Raw genomic sequence first — 19,308 nt, forward strand, 5'->3', positions numbered from 1 at the left:
TTTATGTGTTTGTTTTGCAGAAAATGACTGGTTGTTGCGTAGTTGGCTGTTTTAATTTGTTAATATTACTTTAAATTACCAATTTTATACGTACAATAAGATATATTCTGGCATTGGAGGAAAAGAAAGAAAGAAAAGATTATAAGAGCAAAAAATGCTACCACCATGAACAGGCATACTGTTAGTTAAATCAAATTTAATGTGTGGCTATAACGTTATCCATTGGTTCCGCCATTTTGTTTCAGAACCAATGAAAAGTTTGACAACATTGGCCAGACTCTTATTTCCAGGGACTCTACCACGACTAACGGCGCGTGACCGCTTCCTATTGGCGAGAACATTTTATATATTTAGCGCGATAATTATTTATTGATACGAAGCGTCTCGAGCTTCTGAAGTCAACATCGAGAGAAGAGACAGAGTCGAGTATAGAGTCGCTTAGGATGTTTCTCGTGTAAGCGAGAGGCTTTATTTTTTTGTTTCCCGTGTTTTTTTCTCTCTTTTCGCTCTTTCGAATTCGGAAAAAAAACAAAAAAGATTCAAAGAATCAGAAGAGATTCAAATTTCGAAGAGAGATGGCGCGACACGACGGCGCGAAGAATGAATTTTCGAAATTCGTATAAATCGCAACGGGAAACGAATAAAAAAAAAAACAACGCCGTTATACACAAGATAATACAACACGCAGAAATAATGAAAGAATTTTTGCGCGCGATGCGAATTATCGATTGAGACGACAAAATGGCAGTCAGTCACAACCGGAGGAGTCGCGTCGGCGGTAGTGTCCTCTGGTAACACCTTGTGTGTACTTGGAAACGTTTTGTCTTTTGTGGTTCACGGATAACGGCTGGATGCGCGTATTACACGAGGAGACACACGGAGACAGCTGAGAAACGTGATTGTTGTTCGTCGATTGTGTTAAAAACCCTTGCGCATTTAATCGCGATTCTCAATCATTTTCTCGCCGATATCGCGTCCCCGTGCCTCGCACGGTGCGTCGTGTTTCGGAATTGTGGTTAGGGTTACATTTTTTTTCCCCCGAACGTTCGCGTGCTGCCATCTGTCGCGTATGTCGATTTGACAGGGCTCTCGCGTGAAGTTACGGCGAAGGTGATTGGAGTACGCGAGTGTTTCGAATTGAATCGACGAAATTGAGCGCGTTCTGCTCGCTGTGCGCGTCATCATCAGGAACAAACGTGTCGGCGAGCGATTTGCAACCCGGTCCCGATCAAACAAGACCGAGCGCAAATAGCGATTCGATCGTCTTTTGCAGGATAGTTGGCTTTCGAGCGGCCAATATGGCGGGCGCATCGATGAGCCAATCATAGCGCGGCTCTCTCTCTCGCTCGCTATGCCGCCATTCATCGACGACGAGTCCGTCCACCGCGCAGCCAGAGACCCCCCTCTGGCGTAGTTCGCGTCATTTGCCATCGCCGATCTCGCTATCGTCATTTGGCGAGTGTTTTTTTCGCTATTGCAAAGCACGGGGAACGAGAATTGGTACGCGGTGACGAGCGCGACGTTCACGCGTACACGCTCGGCGGATCGTCCGCCGCGGCGATTGTATTTGATCACGTGACCGAGCGCGAAATCTCCGATCGTACCTCCGTGAGAAATGGCGCAAAGATCAGAGTGCATCAGACATTATGGATGGATCCAGTTCGTTGCCGCAGCGATGTCACTTGTGTTTGTTTACAAGCGCGCGGGCACGCGCGCCACGTGTTGAGTGAGGAGGCGAGACGAAAAGAGAGAGAGAAAAAGGAGAGGAGAGACGAAAAGAGAGGCGAGGTGACTCGATTAGAAGGTAGACGGCGCAGGTAAGCGGGGGTCCCTGCGCTACGGGCCCCCCGGAAAACAGGACGGGATTCGTTTCGTTCTGCGAGACGGTTTTGAGGTCGAAGAGAAACGGCGAAGAGGAACGATTGACAACGACAATGACGGGTAGAGGCTCAAAGAGGCGGGGGCGCCCGCCCAAGTCCGTTGTGATGGAACGTCCGAAGAAGTTTCAGTACCACTTGATGAAAAAACCCAAGTATCTTCAGAACAGAACGTCAACGACAGGTGTCGGTACCGAGACGCCGAACTCGCAACCTAGCACACCGACGGCGTCGCGGCCGACCTCGCCGTCAGTCGAGAGCGAGGAGAACAGCAAACGGAGCACGAGAAACCGTAACAAGACGCGAAGTGTTCGCGACAGACATTCCCGCAAGGGCGGTCATTCCGGATCTTCCGCTGGCTATCAGCGTCGCGGCTACAATCCTAATGTGGATTATCACGACTCCGAGTATCATTACGGCTCGGATTTCGGCGACGAATCCAGCGAGAAGAGCGAGCCCGAAGAGGACCCTATTCCAAGCGATGTAGAATCTTCCGAGAGTATAGAGGAGCCGGATCCTTCTAGCGATAGCGATTTTTCTCTTTCTGGATATAGCACTACTAGTGGTACACCCAGGAAAACATTGCTAAGCCAGCAGCGACCGCCTAGTCCTGAGCCATTGTGGCTGCAGAACAGAGAACTGCCTTCATTGGTGTTGCCGAAGTCTTCGGATGATCTGCTGGTTCCCAAAGAACTAGTCATGCCGTCGCTCTCAATCTATGAAGTTCTCAGACATTTTCGGACTTTGGTACGTCTTTCCAGTTTCAGATTTGAGGACTTCTGTGCCGCGCTAGTGTGCGAAGATCAAACCAATCTTCTGGCGGAGATTCACATTATGCTAATCAAGGCATTGTTGAGAGAGGAAGACTCGCAGCAGACACATTTTGGCCCGCTGGATCAGAAAGATTCGGTGAATGTCAGTCTGTACTTTGTGGACTCTATGACATGGCCTGAGGTGCTGCGTTCATATGTAGAGAGCGATAAGGGATTTGATCAGAATATCTTGCAAATATTAACCACAACCGAATATCCCTTTACTACTATTGAAGATAGAATCAAAGTCCTACAGTTTCTAACAGATCAGTTTTTAATTACAAATCCTGTGAGAGAAGATTTGTTACATGAAGGTATAATAAAATTTTACACAGCTTTAAGTGCTTTATATGTATTTTTATAGCATGATTATATTTAAAATCAGCAAGGAAAAGATTTGCCATGTCCATGCTGACCATAATTTTGTTGCAACACATTATTAGAGTAGGCTTTCATTAAAATTAGAGAGTAAACACAGAGACTCAATTCATTATTTTTAAAATATATTTAAATAAGATACATATTTTCTGTTTTATTTATTGAACTGATGCAATGTAATTGTACTTACAACTTGATATTAATTTAAAGTAATTTAATTTATTATTATCAATATACAAATTCATGGTTTGAAATTAAAACTATTTTTAATTTTATTTTTTTTATGCATAACCACATAATGTAAATAGTTATGTAAATTTCTATAATTTTGCATCACCTAACTTGAATTTATGAAATTTTATAAAATAATTAACTGATGAATAACTAGTTTCAGAAGTTCTCATAACACATAGAAATGCACAAATAAATTAGCTAAAGTAGAAAATAGAAGGAATAATTTGTTTTATAGGGAGTATGCATTATGATGATCACTGCAGAGTATGCCACCGACTAGGAGATTTGTTGTGTTGTGAAACTTGTCCAGCTGTGTTCCACTTGGAATGTGTGGAGCCACCATTGGTTGATGTTCCTACTGAAGACTGGCAATGTAGCACATGTAAAGCTCATAAAGTAACAGGTGTTGCGGACTGTATACCTGATGGCGAAAAGAATGGATTATTGTGTAGACAGGAGCATTTAGGATTTGACAGACACGGCAGAAAATATTGGTTCCTTGTGAGAAGAGTTTTTGTGTAAGAAATATTTCACATATACTTTTTATAGATGACTAACACTTGCTGCATATTTTGATTAATCTTTTTAAGTAATCCAAATTTTTATTTTTTGAGTGACAAAAAATTTGCTTATATACTGCGCTACCATAAATTACTCAAAATATATTATTTATAAGTATAATATTTATTCTAAATTATTGTTTTAAGTTTATTGTATATCACACTTTGCAATTATATATCAAAGGTATAAGCAAAGAAATATGTTGCACATATTTATACATACAAATGTTCATAGTTTGCATCAATGTTATCACAGAACACACATGTATCTATAAATCTTGACATTTGATGAACAAATATATGTCTATAGTCCATTTAGAAGGCATTTAGCTTTAAAGACTTTGCATTTTTTATTTTACAAATTACACAACTTAATATTTTATAAGATATTCTGTTTTATAGAAGTTTGTTGTTGATGTTTTTTTTTTTTCAAATGTTAATAAATTGATATAAATCTGATATATATGTGAAGCTGTTTTAAATTATTTAATATGGATTTGATTTTGCAGTGAAAGTGAAGATGGCGAAGTGTGGTATTATACTACACCGTTGCAGTTGGAGGAACTAATGTTGGTCTTAGATTCGAACGAAATGGAGATAGCACTTTGTCGAGAGTTGTCGGATTACAAAGAGGAAATAATTCGTCAAATGGAACTCACAGAGACTATTACTAATCAATTCAAGGGAAATAAGAAATCTTATTTGGAAGTGGAAAACAGTAAGAACAATCGTTTTCGTTTTTATTCAAAATCATTTTTCAAATCTATTGCAATCGTTACTAAATGAATTAAGAAGAATTGATCAGTTGTCTCTTGCTTCATTGTTTTTATTAAAATGTTTTCTTTTTTCAGGTCTCATACAAAAGATACAAAAAGAACGGCAAGAAAAACAAGAGAAAGAGGAAGAGAAGAAAAAAGAGAAACAGAGACAGGAAGCAGAAGAAATGATACGCAAAATGCACGAAGGTGCAGACTCTGTTGAGACGGAACAAGGTGAAGCGAAAGTATCTAGCGAGAATTCTGCTCCAGCTACACAAGTGCCTGAGGTTGTCGGTGAAACTGTTGAAGTTGAAGCTGATGCATCGTCGACGAGTGCAGCGACGAATAACGATAAAACGAACGCGAAAAATAGCACCTCTACGTCATCGTCCGAAGATGTCGATGAAGAAGCTTTGGAAGGAGAAGAGAAAATTGGAAAAGATGGTAATAATGGTTTTACACTCTCTTGACATTGTTTTTCTTTTCTTTTTTTTTTTTTAATTTATTTTTTGTAGAACAAATATTATTTTAATAATTTTTTAACTTTTTGTGCGCTTACGTAACAAATGTTTAATATGATGTTTAAAAAATAGTATTTTATTAATTTTCTTTTTAGGTAAGAAACACACTATCGTGACAAGATCGAAAACTGGATCGTTGCACCCGCGAACATTTAACATGGATGATCTAAAAAGACGGAGCACAGCTTCATTGTCGAAAGAAGAATTGGAAAAATTGGACAAAAGTCTGAAAGACACTGAGGGTGATGGAACGAGGCTGACACGTCAGAAAGCGCATCAGATCGCATCGGGCACTCACTTGTTCAAATTGGGTATGGACAATACTTACAAATCGTATGTCAATCAATATAGCACCAATCCCGTTGCGTTGAATAAGGCGCAAAGGAATGAGGAACGCGACAAGAAACGTCATTTGTCGCACAAGTTTTCTCTCACACCGGCGTCGGAGTTCAAGTGGGTGGGTAGTCTGACAGGCACTCGCGCCTTGCTGGTCAGTACTTTACGTCAGACAATCCTGCAATTCGAGAGTAACATTCAAGCACCTTTTATGCATACAAATTGGCCTTTGTTGCGCAAACCGTGGACCACGGCAGTAAGCTCGTGCGTCAATCCGCGTGACTTTGCGCGCACTCTTATCGTCTTGCAAGCATGTGTCAAATCCGTGGTATTTGCTAGCGTGTGGCACGATCAACTTGGTCATGTAAAACTTCAACGAGTAACAGCATTGGAACGCGAAGAGAAAAAGCGGCAAGATAAGAAAGAAAAGAAAGAGAAGGAGGATGAAGAGGAACGCAATCGGCTCTTTAATTTTGTCAAGTACACCCTCGGTCTGAAACATCAAGTTTGGAAGCAGAAAGGCGAAGAGTATCGAGTGCATGGTCAGGGAGGTTGGCTTTGGATGTCGGCTAATCGTCGTTACCGATTCTCGGAAATGACAAAGTTAGGCCTACGCGCTGGTCCACAAAAAATCATGGTACAGATCAAAGATCAGAATGGCCTAAAGATCCTTGCGCTTGATCCGTCTTCCTACGAATTTCTCATCAAAGAGTACTGTCCGGTCAAAACGGAGAACAGCATCGTGAAGCAGGAAGACATCAAGCAGGAAACTACGAAAAATAACGCGATCAAGCAGGAATGCGATACGGAGGATATAAAGAAAGAGCCTCCGACTGACGGTGAAACAAATGGCGTTGATTCTTCTGTTTCGGTGAAGTCAGAATCTCAGTTAGTTAAATCGGAAACGAAGTCACATCTGTCATGTAAGTAAAACAAAATTTTTTAATTGAAAAAAACAAATTTTTTAATTGAAAATAAAGTTAATTTTGTTTTTCAAAACAAAAAAGAAAAAAAACTAATGACTGAAAATTTTCAGTTTTAGCTGGCATGAAAATTGAGAAAGTCTTTACTCCGATTGTCGAGTTCGACGAGCTCGACATTAGCAAGGCGTTAACCAGTGCCGCGCGATTACATTACCCAAAGATTGGGAAAAAAACAAGAATCGATGATTTTCTAGCGCGCAGAACACACTTGAAAGTTTTGGAAGAAAGAAGATTGCTGCAATCTGTAAGTAATTTATTTATTTTAGTTTTTGTTTTCTCATCATTTTATAAATACATGCAAATCTAGACTTCACGCATTATTTAAATGGCAACACCAATGTATTAACATTTTAAATGTCGTGAAGGTCATAATTAATCGGCGATGTCATGTATATCGCGTAACAAAAATTTCATTTCCAACGTCTTGGGCAATTCAACGTGTAGAATTTACACATTGTTGCAACAGAAAAATTTTTATATCAACAAAAAATTAAATCTTTTATATTTAAACGTTTTGCAGGAAAAGACGAAAGAATTAGCGAGTCACACGCCTAATCAGAAGGGCGGAGATGGCGATTCTTCAGAGATAGACATGGAAAATCACAGTATGACGCAATTGAACGATGTAGACGAGAATAATACTACTGGTGGTGGCGGAGACTGCTCTTTACAAGGTCTCTTGTCACCTACTAACAAGCAGCAACACCAAGCAAACAAAATAATAGCCGTTCCGACATCTAAGAAAGAGGTGCTCGCGGCAATTGGCAGACGTCTTCAAGTAATACGCGCCAAGTACACGACCGTCGCAAAACTCAGCAAGAACTGTTATTCGTGCTGTTGCATGAATAACGTCACCAACAAGAGCACCGCCCCGCAAGTTATTAGTGCGCAAACCCTGAACACTTGCTATTCGCCTCTTTGTATACAAATGACAAATCTGAAACGCGAACTTCTCACGCTGGTGCGAAAAGCGAACGCGTTGAACAACAATCAGTCAACTTCCTCCTCGTCACACGTTGTCGTGAAAACGGAAATCCCGGAAGAAACAAAAGACGCGATTAAACAAGATACGGACGTCGAATCAACTGTTACACCGTCGACTCTAAATAAGGACTGCAAGAAAAACGATGCTCTCTCTCCTCCGATGAAAAAGATTAAAGTCGAAAACGCGGAGAATGCCGACGTTACAACTGTAACGACGACAAGCAACGTTATTACGACTACAACAACAGTCACGACAACTCAGCAAACAGTGAAGACCGCGGACGGCGTAACAAAAGAACATTCGACTGTTAATAGCGATTCCGTAACCGTCTCATCGTCAGTTACAACAACAAACAAAAGTGGCTCGAAAACAATGATGATTGTTAATCGTCGAGGAAGAACGGTGCAGAGAAGCGCAGCTATCAAAGAGCTGCACGCCGATGGTAGCGAGCGGATTTATACGGCGACATCGACCGAGGGCAAAATCTATCTTAAAAAGGTGGCGATTTCATTGGCCGATCGTAGAAAAAAACGCACACCGGTCAAATATCCGCTCTGTTCGACCTTTTGTACCCGTAACAAGCATCGCAGTATACTGGTGCTTCCTCAACACGAACTCAGAAAATTATCCCGCGTCGGCGGCAAGATACCCGTGCAAGGATTTCATCATCAGGCTAAAGCAAATCTGTCAGTATGGCCGTATCCTTGTCCCAGACCGTTATTCAAAACTTGCTGGTTATACAGAACGGTCGGTTTGAAGTCGTTGGCCGCGGCTGCGATTCAGTTGAGAATACTCTGGGCTTGCCTAAGATGGGACGATATGGTAACGAAACCACTGTCTACTGACGGCAAAAATCAGATTACCACCGACACTGAGATTATGTCTTTGGAAATATTGAAGCATCGACATGTCGGCCAGTTCCTCGACAGGACGCAATATTTGCGTAGGAAAGTTGTCATACCACTTGAACTACCAAAGCAAGTCAGAGGTTTGTATAAAAAATAAATTTGTTATCAGGTACAATATTGAAATTTAATGTTTAACGTTGTATATTCACTTGACAAAAATGAAACTATACAGAAGTAACTTCAATAAGAAGCGGTCTGAGAAAACGAAAACGTCCGGAATCGCCGCAAAGTACCGAGCCACAAGTCACGGAGGAATGGGTTGACGAGGACAAACTGGAACTGTGGGAAATCAAGCAATACGGCGATAGGTACATATCAGATGTAACAAGTGATCAGACAGAAAATTTTTTTTTGCATGTGCAGTAAGCTAAACGTTTTGTGAGACATTTTTCTCATATTGCGATCGCTATGCTAATGAAGTTTTACTTGCTCCTTAAACTCCAATTAATGAATATTAAATCTATCTTTCAACGGACAATACAAATTCCGTTTGTATTTTTATTTTTCTATTTAAAAAAAAAAAAAAAAAAAACGAAACAGTGTTATGTTAAATGAATCTTTATATGGCATTCTAAGCGCGGACCTGACCTAAAGGCCAAATCTTTAACCCATCGCTTGCTTTCTTTTACTGGGAACTAACCTTCTGCTTGGTGTGTCTGTCCTGTCTCCAGGTTAGAGAAGGCTAATGCCCAGATTATTACTAGGAGTCGTTCGGGAGTGCCCCAGTCGGGAAGCACTAGTGGTAATAGAACCTCAGCTGGCGGAACAGCTGGTTTGACCGGCGATCAGCTTGTGAGCGGTAAAGCAACACCAGAAGAAATTAAGGAAAAGATGGAACAACAATTACGTATGCAGCGTGCGGCCCATCAGCAGAAGCGTGCTCTGGAAACTCTCAAAAATCAATCTGTTAATTCAACGTCACCTACGACTCAACTTGTTAAGGTCACAGCTAATTCCTCTCATGGTAGGTAGTTGATCAACGTAATATAAATTGATATAAATAAAAAATAAATAAATAAAATGTACGTAAAATTACTAAAATTAACCAAACAATAACAAGGTAGCTATTGAAATTTAAAAAATGACATAAAAATGACAAAAAAATTACATAAAAATTTAATTCTATGATTATTTTTTTTTAGATGGTACAGTTAAATTGGTTTCGAAAGTCGCAATTCCAGCAAACCCGAACAGCACGAAGTCGCAGCTGACGTCTATTTTAACAACTCCCGCACAGACTCCGAAGACTTTTATTGGTACACGGCGAATTTTTATGACAAAAAGTAAGTATTAAAATTACAAAAAGAAATGTTAAATCGTGTATTGTTCGTTTTGAAGCGTGCTACAATGTAACATTGGTTTAACATTGTAAACTGGCAATATTGATTGATCAATTGTTTCATTTCAGCACCGGATGGAACTACTGCAGTATTGACCGGCTCTAGTATTTTACCAAAAACACCCCAGAATCAGACGAATCAACAATCTTTGATCAGAGTAACACAAACAGGTAAACTTTATATTATTTAAAGTTATATTGGTGTTATTTGCAGCAAAGAGTTGTATTTTACTGTTGTTTTAATGCTTGTGTATAAATTTTGTTTGGATGTTTTAAAAGTACATTTTTTTTTTAGGTACTAACACGCCTGTGCAAACGCCGCAGAGAGTGCAACTCCTCAAAATGTCTGATGGAAGGGTGCACGTGCGTGGCTTGTTACCCGGGCAGCAATTGTTCAAATTGCCAGACGGAAAACTGCACGTAATAAGTGTAAGCCAAGCAGTTAGCACTCCAGTTGCACAATCTGGCCAAACAAACTCGACATCCACAACTACTCCACAGGTAATTTATTTATAAAAAAATTAGATATCTTATATGTATGAAAAGACTTGCTAAATTGTTTTACATTTAATTTCTAAATATGAGCGGCACTGTTTTGAAAACTTAATGATAATTGGTCTTCTTTTTCTTTTTTTTTTTTTTTTAGAAAAAACGTGGAAAACTATTTTTTTGAATTTGTTTTGTTACATCTGTATTTCTGTGTGTGTTTCTCTTGTAATCTCATGCATATTTGTTATCTCGTAGTTTTTTTTTTTTTTTTGTTATTTTTGTTATTCTCGGTTAATAATTCTAATAAGTAATAGTATAATAATTCTAATAAATAACAGTACACCATTTTTTTTGTATTTTTATATTATTAATCAATAAAGTAATTTTACAATTGCACGTTTACTTACAAAGTTTTTTTTCATTTATTTATAAAGCGTTTTTAATTTACCTTAATTCTTACACTATGAAAATATTGTGAAAGTGCAAATAAGTTTCGAGCATTGGTTTTATTTGTAGAGATAAAAATTAAGACCACAACATAAAATATTAATATAATTTTGTAATATATATATATGGATAATTCTTAAAAAACATAATCTCCGTGGACTGTAATCTTCGTGGTATATTGACAAAAAACATAGATAAATTTTTTATATTGCATAGTTACGTGTTTATATTACGAATGGTGACTTAAAATGGTATGAAAAAACATAATTCATCGCTATCTGTTAGTTTAATAATAATTATTTTGTATAAAAAATAAAAGTTGAAATTTATGCGTTCACAGAGAATCATCCGTATAATCATAGAAATTAGTGAAATTATTGCAATGAGAATTAACTATAATTTTTTTATATTTTGTCAGACCAAGACTGCAACTGTTATTAGCGCGACCAAAGTAATGGCTTCCGAAAGTGGGACTACCACTAAAATTAGTGCAAATACAAAATCTAGCCCGAAAACAACAGCAAGCTCAACGTTGCAACAAGTTCAATCATCGCCAGTTCAAGTTGTGCAAGCTGTTCAACGCGTTAAATCAACTTCGTCTGCTGCTTTACCAACTCAAGCAACAAAGAACGCTATTGTAGTTGCTAATACGGGACAGACAGCGCAGGTAACAATCTCTGATTTGATTTGACACGAATCAAGCGTCAATCTTAGTTTAGCTTTTTAACAAAACTTTGCGAAAAAATTTATATTAAAAATATAAATTTTACAATAACAATACAATTAAAAAAAAAACATTTTATAATTTATTTAAAAAATATTGTGTTATAAATATTTGTAGGTAATATCTCCTGCTGGACAAGTGATAAGCGGCAATCAGATAGTGGTTACAAACGCAAACTTGGCTCAACAATTGGCAACAGGCAAAGCTCAATTGGCAACAATAGGAGGCCATCAAGTAGTGATACGTAATACACCTACTGGAAACCAACTAGTGCTAAATTCTACAAACAGCAATATAGTTGTAAAAGGTGCCATCACCAACAAACAACAGCAAGGTTAGTGTCATTACATATTTTAATTAAAAAAACAAAAAACAAAAACAAATAATTATTTGCACTTTAATTTTAGAATGCTGTTTGAACCAATTTGATGAAACAGTTGTTTTAAACCAATTTTAAACAATTTTTATCTACATATAGGAGGAGAACTTGAGGCATACTAAATTTATACTTTTAGTTTTACAAACAACACAAACTTCAACAGCTGTAACTCAATCAACCACCAGTGCAACAACGACTACTTCAACTTCCACGACGTCGGTAGCCAGTCATAGCCCTGCCATGACGTCGGCTTCAGGAAATATTGAAGCTTCCTTGCTAGCTGGACAACCACCTGGCACGGTGATCAAGTGCGTTACTGCACAAGTTATTCAGACCACTGAGGGTCCGCGGATTGTGCTGCAAGGTTTACAGGGTACGGATTTCACACCGCAACAATTAAACATGGTGCAGCAACAAGTAAAGCAACAGCTTTTAAAAGGTTAGTGTTCAAACGTCTGCACAAGTACAATATATTTATTAGAATTCTCTTGCGAATATTAAAGATTTTGTATTTATATTTATATTTTAGCACATGCAGCAACTGGCAAACAAGGCGTCTTAGGACCTACGAAGATTTATTTGGCTGTGCAGCCTGTTCAGACACCCAACAATCAGCAGAACCAACAGCAGCAATCTGCAACTTTACAGTCTTCATCTACTTCAACTACAGCATCAATCTCGAAACAGCAAGAACAATCTACAGTTTCTTCATCATCTGCTACTGGTATTAATCTTCCTTATTTTTTTTTTTTTTTTTTTTTTTTTTTTTGGTGTTTGAAAATATGCAACAATGCAAATATTTTCTTATTAATAAACATGTAACAAACTTTTTCTCTAAAAGGTTTAAGAAAAGAAAAAAAACACGTAATCAAGTTTAAAATAATTACTAAATTTGCTACATTTATTTTTATTAGAGCCACAGAAAGGAGCTGAAACCATTCCAGAAGCAATAACACAGACAAAATCAGCGGACAAACCGAAAGTGGTTGTTCAACAAGTAGGACGTGTGACAAACACGACGGTGGACGAACTCCAAAAGGCGAATTTAGCCAACGGACAGCAACCGTCCTCGCAGTCTGTTAAAGAGGGAGATGAATCATCATCGAACAAGTTTATACTAACGCCAGACTACATTCAACAAAGTTAGTGCACAAACTTTAGAATTGTCTTCAACGGAATAATAATATTTATTGATTCTTAGTTTCTTTTATTTTGTAACTGCAAATATTTATAACACGATATTTTTTAATATAAATTATAAAATTTTTTAAAATTTGCATTGTATTGCAAAATGTATATTTTTAATGTAATAACAATTTCTATCATAAAGCTCATTGGGTTTATCTGTTATGTGAAAATTGCAATTGAAAAGATTGCAACATTTTTTAACTGAATAACGCTCAAATCCATGTTAATCCTTGATTTCAGCTATAAAAAATGCCTTAAAACAAGAGAATCTTAATCCGGAGATAGAAGAGAAATTGTTGCAACTGCAACGTTATCAAGAGAAACAGATGAAGGGTGGGGTAGAGAATTCGGTGGCTGGTAATCAAAGTCATCACAATTCACCGGCGGTGACGACGCCACGTCCGCCGTCACGCAAACGGCCTGCACCTTCGTCCAACATTCCAGCGACACCGACAGCGATAACAACATCGTCGTCGAATACGCAATCACCATCCGGAGACGACGATAAAGACGACAAAGAATGGATGGAGACTCCCAGAAAGAGACCAGCGTTGAAACAAGAAAGTCGCGAAACGACTCCAAAGTAAATGTTTGACATCTTTCAATACCAGTTAATTTCATCACTCTTTTGTTCATGTGTGTGCAGAGTCGGTCTGTGTAATCTGGATTAAATTTTTATTGTTTTATAATGTTAAAAGTTTATTATTTTATAGTGTTGTGTGTGCGCGTGTGTGTATCTCGCTGCAGTTTTGTATTTTTACTTTTTTTAATTATATAATATTTGTAAAAATTTCAGAATGTCGAAACTATCGGAGGGAATAGAAAACGAGTCATCATCACCGAACAAAAACCGATCTGCAAAACTGAAAGACAGTCAAGAACAGCGAAGAAAACAACAGGTGCATTCACGAATGCAGGTTTTATTGTTCCGGCACAAAGAGCTCCTTAAGAAAGACATCCTTAAAAAGAGAGCCTTACTCGAGAAAGAGCTTCAAATCGATATACAGGTTAGTACATCGGCGGTCATTGATGTAGCCTGGTTTAAGTGTAGGTATTTAGACTTGACGCGTACTAACCACGATTGAGTCAAATCGTTTTTAAATAAATAAATCGCCTCTATCGCGCTCAGTATGCGTTGAGTATAAATAGCTGTACCTAAATTGGACTGCATTAATGATCGTCGATGTACGACACACATGTATATTACAAATAAAGTAATATAAAAGTAATGTGTAAAATAACACTGTACATGTGTTTAATGTAAAGAATTTATTTCCTTAAACTATCTTAAAAGTAACGATTATGTTGTTGAATATTGAAAAACAATTTAGATTTTTTACACACTCTTGTGTTGTTGGTAACTGTGTATGCACTGTCTCATCACTTTATTTAAGATAGTTCGGAAATAAAGTTCTTTAATAACATTGATTTATCTCGATATAAATGTTTGGGCTTTCATAAAGCCTCAACCAATGTTATTGCAGAAGGACTTGTCAGCTGAGCTCGCCAGTAGAACGAAAGCGGAGAGACACAAGCAGGACGAGGTGAAGGTGGGCAGCGCTAAACGAAAGGCCAACGCTCAAACGGCGCAACAGGTCAGTCCATCTAACAAAAGTGGCGGTAGCAGTAAGCCGAAGAAACATAAGACCCAAGGTCACAACACGACACCACCCAGTGGCTCAGCGGCTACTCGTATAAAGAAGGAGAAGCTGTATTGCTTGTGCAGAACCCCTTACGATGAAACCAAGTAAGATTTCTATAAACTATACAAGATTTCTCCTCCCTCGACTATAAAATTTCTCTTTTTTTTTTTTTTTTTTTTTTTGTTTTTCTTGTAAGAAATCTATTTTACGATTTTTATTATTTCAAGTCATATGTAGACACGTCTAGCGAAAACTAGATGTAATAATCTCTCTTTCTTTTGCTTTTCTCTTTTAAAGATTTTACGTGGGCTGCGATTTGTGTAACAACTGGTTTCATGGTGACTGTGTGGGCATAACAGAAGAAATAAGTAAAACTTTGTCAGAATTTGTTTGCACAGAATGTAGACACGCGAGAGACACACAGGAGCTCTACTGTTTATGTAAACAACCTTACGACGAATCTCAGTAAGTATTTTATATTATTTTTTTACGCATATACACACACAAATATACACACACGTTTTATTATAATAGAGCTACTGTATATTATAAGATATTTGTTACTACTGAAATATATTGTATATACTTACATAAATGTGTGTGTGTGTATGTAAATTATTATGTTATTATATTTATATAAATGACCATAATAGACATAATTACTTACTGAATGTAATTATGTAACTACTATGTGTGATATAATGCGCAAATTCTTCTTTTCTTTTTGAAGATTTTACATATGTTGTGACAAATGTCAAGACTGGTTCCATGGCAGATGCGTCGGCATTCTTCAATCAGAAGCTGACAATATCGACGAATATGTCTGTCCCAATTGTCAACGGAATTCCTCAGTTAATTTTGCTAATATGAAGAACCTGAATGCAAAGGATCTTGATTTATTAAAAAAATTAATTAAACAAATACAGGTATATACTGTTGTGCATCAGACTCAAAAAAATTACTATTCAGTCATATGTGTTATTCAAACTGTAATTTTCGCGTGCGTAACTTGTTTTAGGCTCACAAAAGTGCATGGCCATTTATGGAACCAGTAGATCCCAACGAGGCACCAGATTATTACAAAGTAATAAAGGAACCAATGGGTAAGCGTCATTAAACATTTTCAATAATTTAATAACTAAAGAAATTTTAAGGCTTAGATATTCAATGAAATTTAGAAACAAAAATAGGCCAGTAAGAGCCAAACGTAGTTGGTGGTGTGTTAAACAAACTTTTTTAGTATTTTCTTGATCAATTTATTCGTACAAATCTTTATTCTTTTAATTATTTCGACTAGTTTTCTTCAATGTTCTAAAGAAATCAAAAGAAAAATATAATTAGATATAAAAGTAGGGGAAAAAAAACAACAATCAATTACTTAAAGGTTTATGATGTCAATAGATGGTTAATTACGCAGTCCGAAATGTCAAAATATTGATCATTAAAGTTACAAAATTGTCAAACAATTTTTAGCCGCAAAATAAAATAAAGTTAAACACGTTTCGAAAAATTGCGGGTAAGAAGTTAAAAGGAACTATCAACTCATTATAAGTCAAAATAGATATTACCTCTAAGAGCGGTGCCTGTTGGTGCGGAACTATAGTAATCGAAAGATTTCAAGTTTGAATCCAACTGAAATTCGGGATTTTTCGAAGTCGCTCTCACTTATAATGAACTAGCAATTTACAAAGAGCTTTACCATGAGAGTTCTTTAAAATAAAAGTATTTATGTGCACATACGGTGATTCGGAATTCACTTATAATTGTAGGTTCCTTATTGCATATTCGAATCTGCATGAAGATATGAAAGTTCGCATTTTAGTTTTCTTTCACCTTATGATGATAAAATATAAAAGATGATAAATTTTGAGTCATTCTTCTTTTTGCATCTGAAAATAATGTTTTTCTGACGTTGAGCGGAACGATCTGCATTCAAATGAAAGAGATACCATTCATCTCTCTAGAGTGTCTACCGTGTATGATTTGCAAGTAAGTCGGCAACGTACAAACTTGTATATGGTTTGTTGTGATAGAATATCACCAAGTACTTAGGTAGCGTAATCGGAAATGCGTTTTAGAAAATATAGAACAAATCCAAGTTCGAGTCCTGATCAAGATGATATTTTTTCGGATTTTTTCCAAATAACACCTCTGTTAGCTGATATAGAATTATTTACATAGTTATAGAATTATTTACATAGAACAATTTGTTGAATGCGTAGGTATGTTTTTTAGCCTGCTTGCTGGTCAGATATACCCCGTTCATGACTCTTACTGGCTGTTATCTATTTTTAACTTTGAATTTTTAATTTTAAGATTTAATAATTTATTCATATTAAAAAAGAATTATATATATAATATACGAACAGCTCTAAAGAAGTGAAAGTAGTATATAACTTTTTTACACATGTATTAATAAGCATTTTTATAAACTTTTGTAGATATATTTTATATAATATATTTATATATTTATATAATTATATTTTTCATACGTATGCATTTTATTGTTTCAGATTTGCAAACAATCGAACTCAGGATAAATGATCGATCGTATAAAAAACTGAGTGAATTTATAGGTGATATGACAAAAATATTTGATAATTGTCGCTATTATAATCCGAAAGAATCGCCGTTTTTCAAGTGTGCCGAATCTCTGGAGACGTATTTTGTTCATAAAATCAAGAGTTTAAGGGAAAAATTCTCCGAGGGAAAATAAATCAAAAACTACTGGTGTAACTATATGTTATATCGACTCAGTGAAAAGTGCATGAGAATTATATTTAATACAGTGAATTTCGTGAAAAAAAAACAAAAGAACAGAATGAAACAGAAGTTTGTGCCAGTATACATAAACCTGAAAACTTTCAAAACGTAGATTTAAATATGTAAAAGTAGAGAATGCACTTTCGCTATTTATAATAGTTGCGTGAGCATTTTCCTTTTTTCTTTATCTTCTCCTTCCATTTCTGTAATTTGCGAATTCTTATAATACTATACTGAATTTTGAACCAGTACTTACATATAGAGCGCGTGTGCTGTACAGTTGGTAGGTTTATTTGCAGAAATAAGTTTTTTCGTCTTTAATAAGTCAAAAAATAAAAGAAAGATACGGTACATATAATGTACGTTTCTTTAACAAACATATGAAAATATCGTTATATAATATAATTCTTCTTAATGTAATTCTTTTGTTTGAATTTGTACCAAAAGCTTTTCTTTTATTATTTTTTATAGAATAGATATGAAAAGAATTGGATAAACCGCAAGTATACTCTAATATTCATTTTATTTATTTTAGCTCTTTATTTGCAAATTATCATGGCAGTGATAATTTGTAAGTCAAGTCTTGGTACTCAAAGTCTTTCTTAAACTACTCTTCACACATTGATAGCATAAATTCATTCGTTCTGCAGAGAAAGTTTAATTTACATACTTATATATTTCGTCGGCAAAAAGAAAAAACATTAAATTTTTTAATGTATAGTTTTTAATCTTTCTTGTTTCTCTCGTGTGAAAAAAGGATGTAGAAATGTATACAACACATACGCATACATCACACAAGTTTGCGTACAATTTATTTAAATTTGTCAAATATGCGCAATAGTTATAAGTTGTGGTTCAGAATTCATGTGCGTTACACGTTATGCTATAATTTTATATATGTACATATAATACATGTTTGGCCGTGATTTTGTGAGGATAAGTCACTTAGGCAATTGTACGAAAAAAATATTAAAACAAGAAACGATCGATGATATGTATAACATGTGAAACAGTCCAAACGATTGTTACTACTTCATAGAAAAAGAAAAATAATTCTGTCATAGAATAGCCATAAGACTATTTTTAGAATTACACGCATAATAAAGTGTACAAAATTCATTTATCACATGCTCACACAAAGCTAACGATTAGAAGTCTATTTACTTATGCGTTGTTTTAATCAGTAAATAAATTTTCTATGAGATTGTTTATAATTGACTACTTATATTTAGGCGTTTAGATTGTAAGAGACGCGATTGAAAATGAACTGTGCTATGTATATATACGCAACACAACACTTCTACATCAGAAAGAAAAAGTTTTATCTATAAGAGAAACAATTGTAGAATTCTTTAATTTCTAATCAAGTAAAAAATAAAAAAAACACCAGCAAAACCTACGAAGTTTTTTAATAAAACAACAAAACTTCTTGTTTATATTTTAGTTGTTAGTGCATAATATAAAAAAAAGAAAGAAGAATGCTGATATTTAGTTGTAAAGATTTGTTTGTGGACAACATAAATCTTTACAAGAAAAAGAAAGGTTCTATGTATTCTGAAAAAAATACAAGAAAAAATAATGGCAACTCCACGAGATATTAGATATTAGATTTATAACAATTATAAATAGATAGAAACACGTATGTATGTCAATGCATGTATATATACACACAAATAAGTATTTAATATTATAAATATATGTATANTACTTTATATATATACATATATACATATATACATATAAACATTATAGTAGTATATACATATAAACATAAAGTATTAAAAATATATGGTGTGAGAAAGAATGAAAAATATAGTATTCATTTTCTGCAGCAATGTATCAGTGGAAGAACCGAGAAGTAGAGCAGACATTTTTTAAGTTGTCTCGTACACAGATCTCGTTTCCAAATTGTACAAAAGTACTTATGGACAAAAATAAGATGTTGCATAAAAATGTTTTTTTTTTTTAAAACGTTACAAAAAAA

At 35.9% G+C, this 19,308-nt stretch overlaps 1 protein-coding gene across 5 annotated transcripts; it reads left to right on the forward strand.

The window, feature by feature from the left end:
- Nucleotides 1-8: 8 nt before the first annotated feature.
- LOC109860668 (nucleosome-remodeling factor subunit NURF301) lies at nt 9-17,443 on the forward strand. Of its 5 annotated transcripts, none has more exons than XM_020439932.1 (24): nt 9-3,003; nt 3,537-3,819; nt 4,371-4,579; nt 4,713-5,063; nt 5,236-6,399; nt 6,513-6,703; nt 6,980-8,432; nt 8,525-8,660; nt 9,024-9,316; nt 9,495-9,635; nt 9,761-9,862; nt 9,987-10,192; nt 11,046-11,294; nt 11,469-11,685; nt 11,867-12,169; nt 12,260-12,454; nt 12,645-12,872; nt 13,159-13,501; nt 13,715-13,925; nt 14,382-14,665; nt 14,859-15,026; nt 15,292-15,487; nt 15,580-15,664; nt 17,075-17,443. In XM_020439932.1, the coding sequence occupies exons 1-24, from the start codon at nt 1,935-1,937 to the stop codon at nt 17,275-17,277; spliced, it is 8,280 nt and encodes a 2,759-aa protein (XP_020295521.1). In that variant the 5' UTR covers nt 9-1,934; the 3' UTR covers nt 17,278-17,443. The 5 variants fall into 5 exon arrangements, with proteins under 5 accessions (XP_020295521.1, XP_020295522.1, XP_020295524.1 ...); XM_020439933.1 differs by having other exon boundaries at nt 14,403-14,665; XM_020439935.1 differs by having other exon boundaries at nt 13,715-13,817.
- Nucleotides 17,444-19,308: the final 1,865 nt, after the last annotated feature.

Source organism: Pseudomyrmex gracilis, unplaced genomic scaffold, assembly GCF_002006095.1.
Source record: "Pseudomyrmex gracilis isolate BER0280 unplaced genomic scaffold, ASM200609v1 scaffold_446, whole genome shotgun sequence".
In the NCBI taxonomy this organism is placed as follows: domain Eukaryota; kingdom Metazoa; phylum Arthropoda; class Insecta; order Hymenoptera; family Formicidae; genus Pseudomyrmex; species Pseudomyrmex gracilis.

Excerpts from the sequence above, each read along its gene's own strand:
- LOC109860668 (XM_020439932.1), top strand. The coding sequence starts at position 1,935 with ATGACGGGTAGAGGCTCAAAGAGGCGGGGGCGCCCGCCCAAGTCCGTT. Across the intron at positions 4,580-4,712 it reads TTATTTGGAAGTGGAAAACA|GTCTCATACAAAAGATACAA; the intron begins GTAAGAACAATC and ends TTCTTTTTTCAG. Across the intron at positions 14,666-14,858 it reads ACCCCTTACGATGAAACCAA|ATTTTACGTGGGCTGCGATT; the intron begins GTAAGATTTCTA and ends TCTCTTTTAAAG.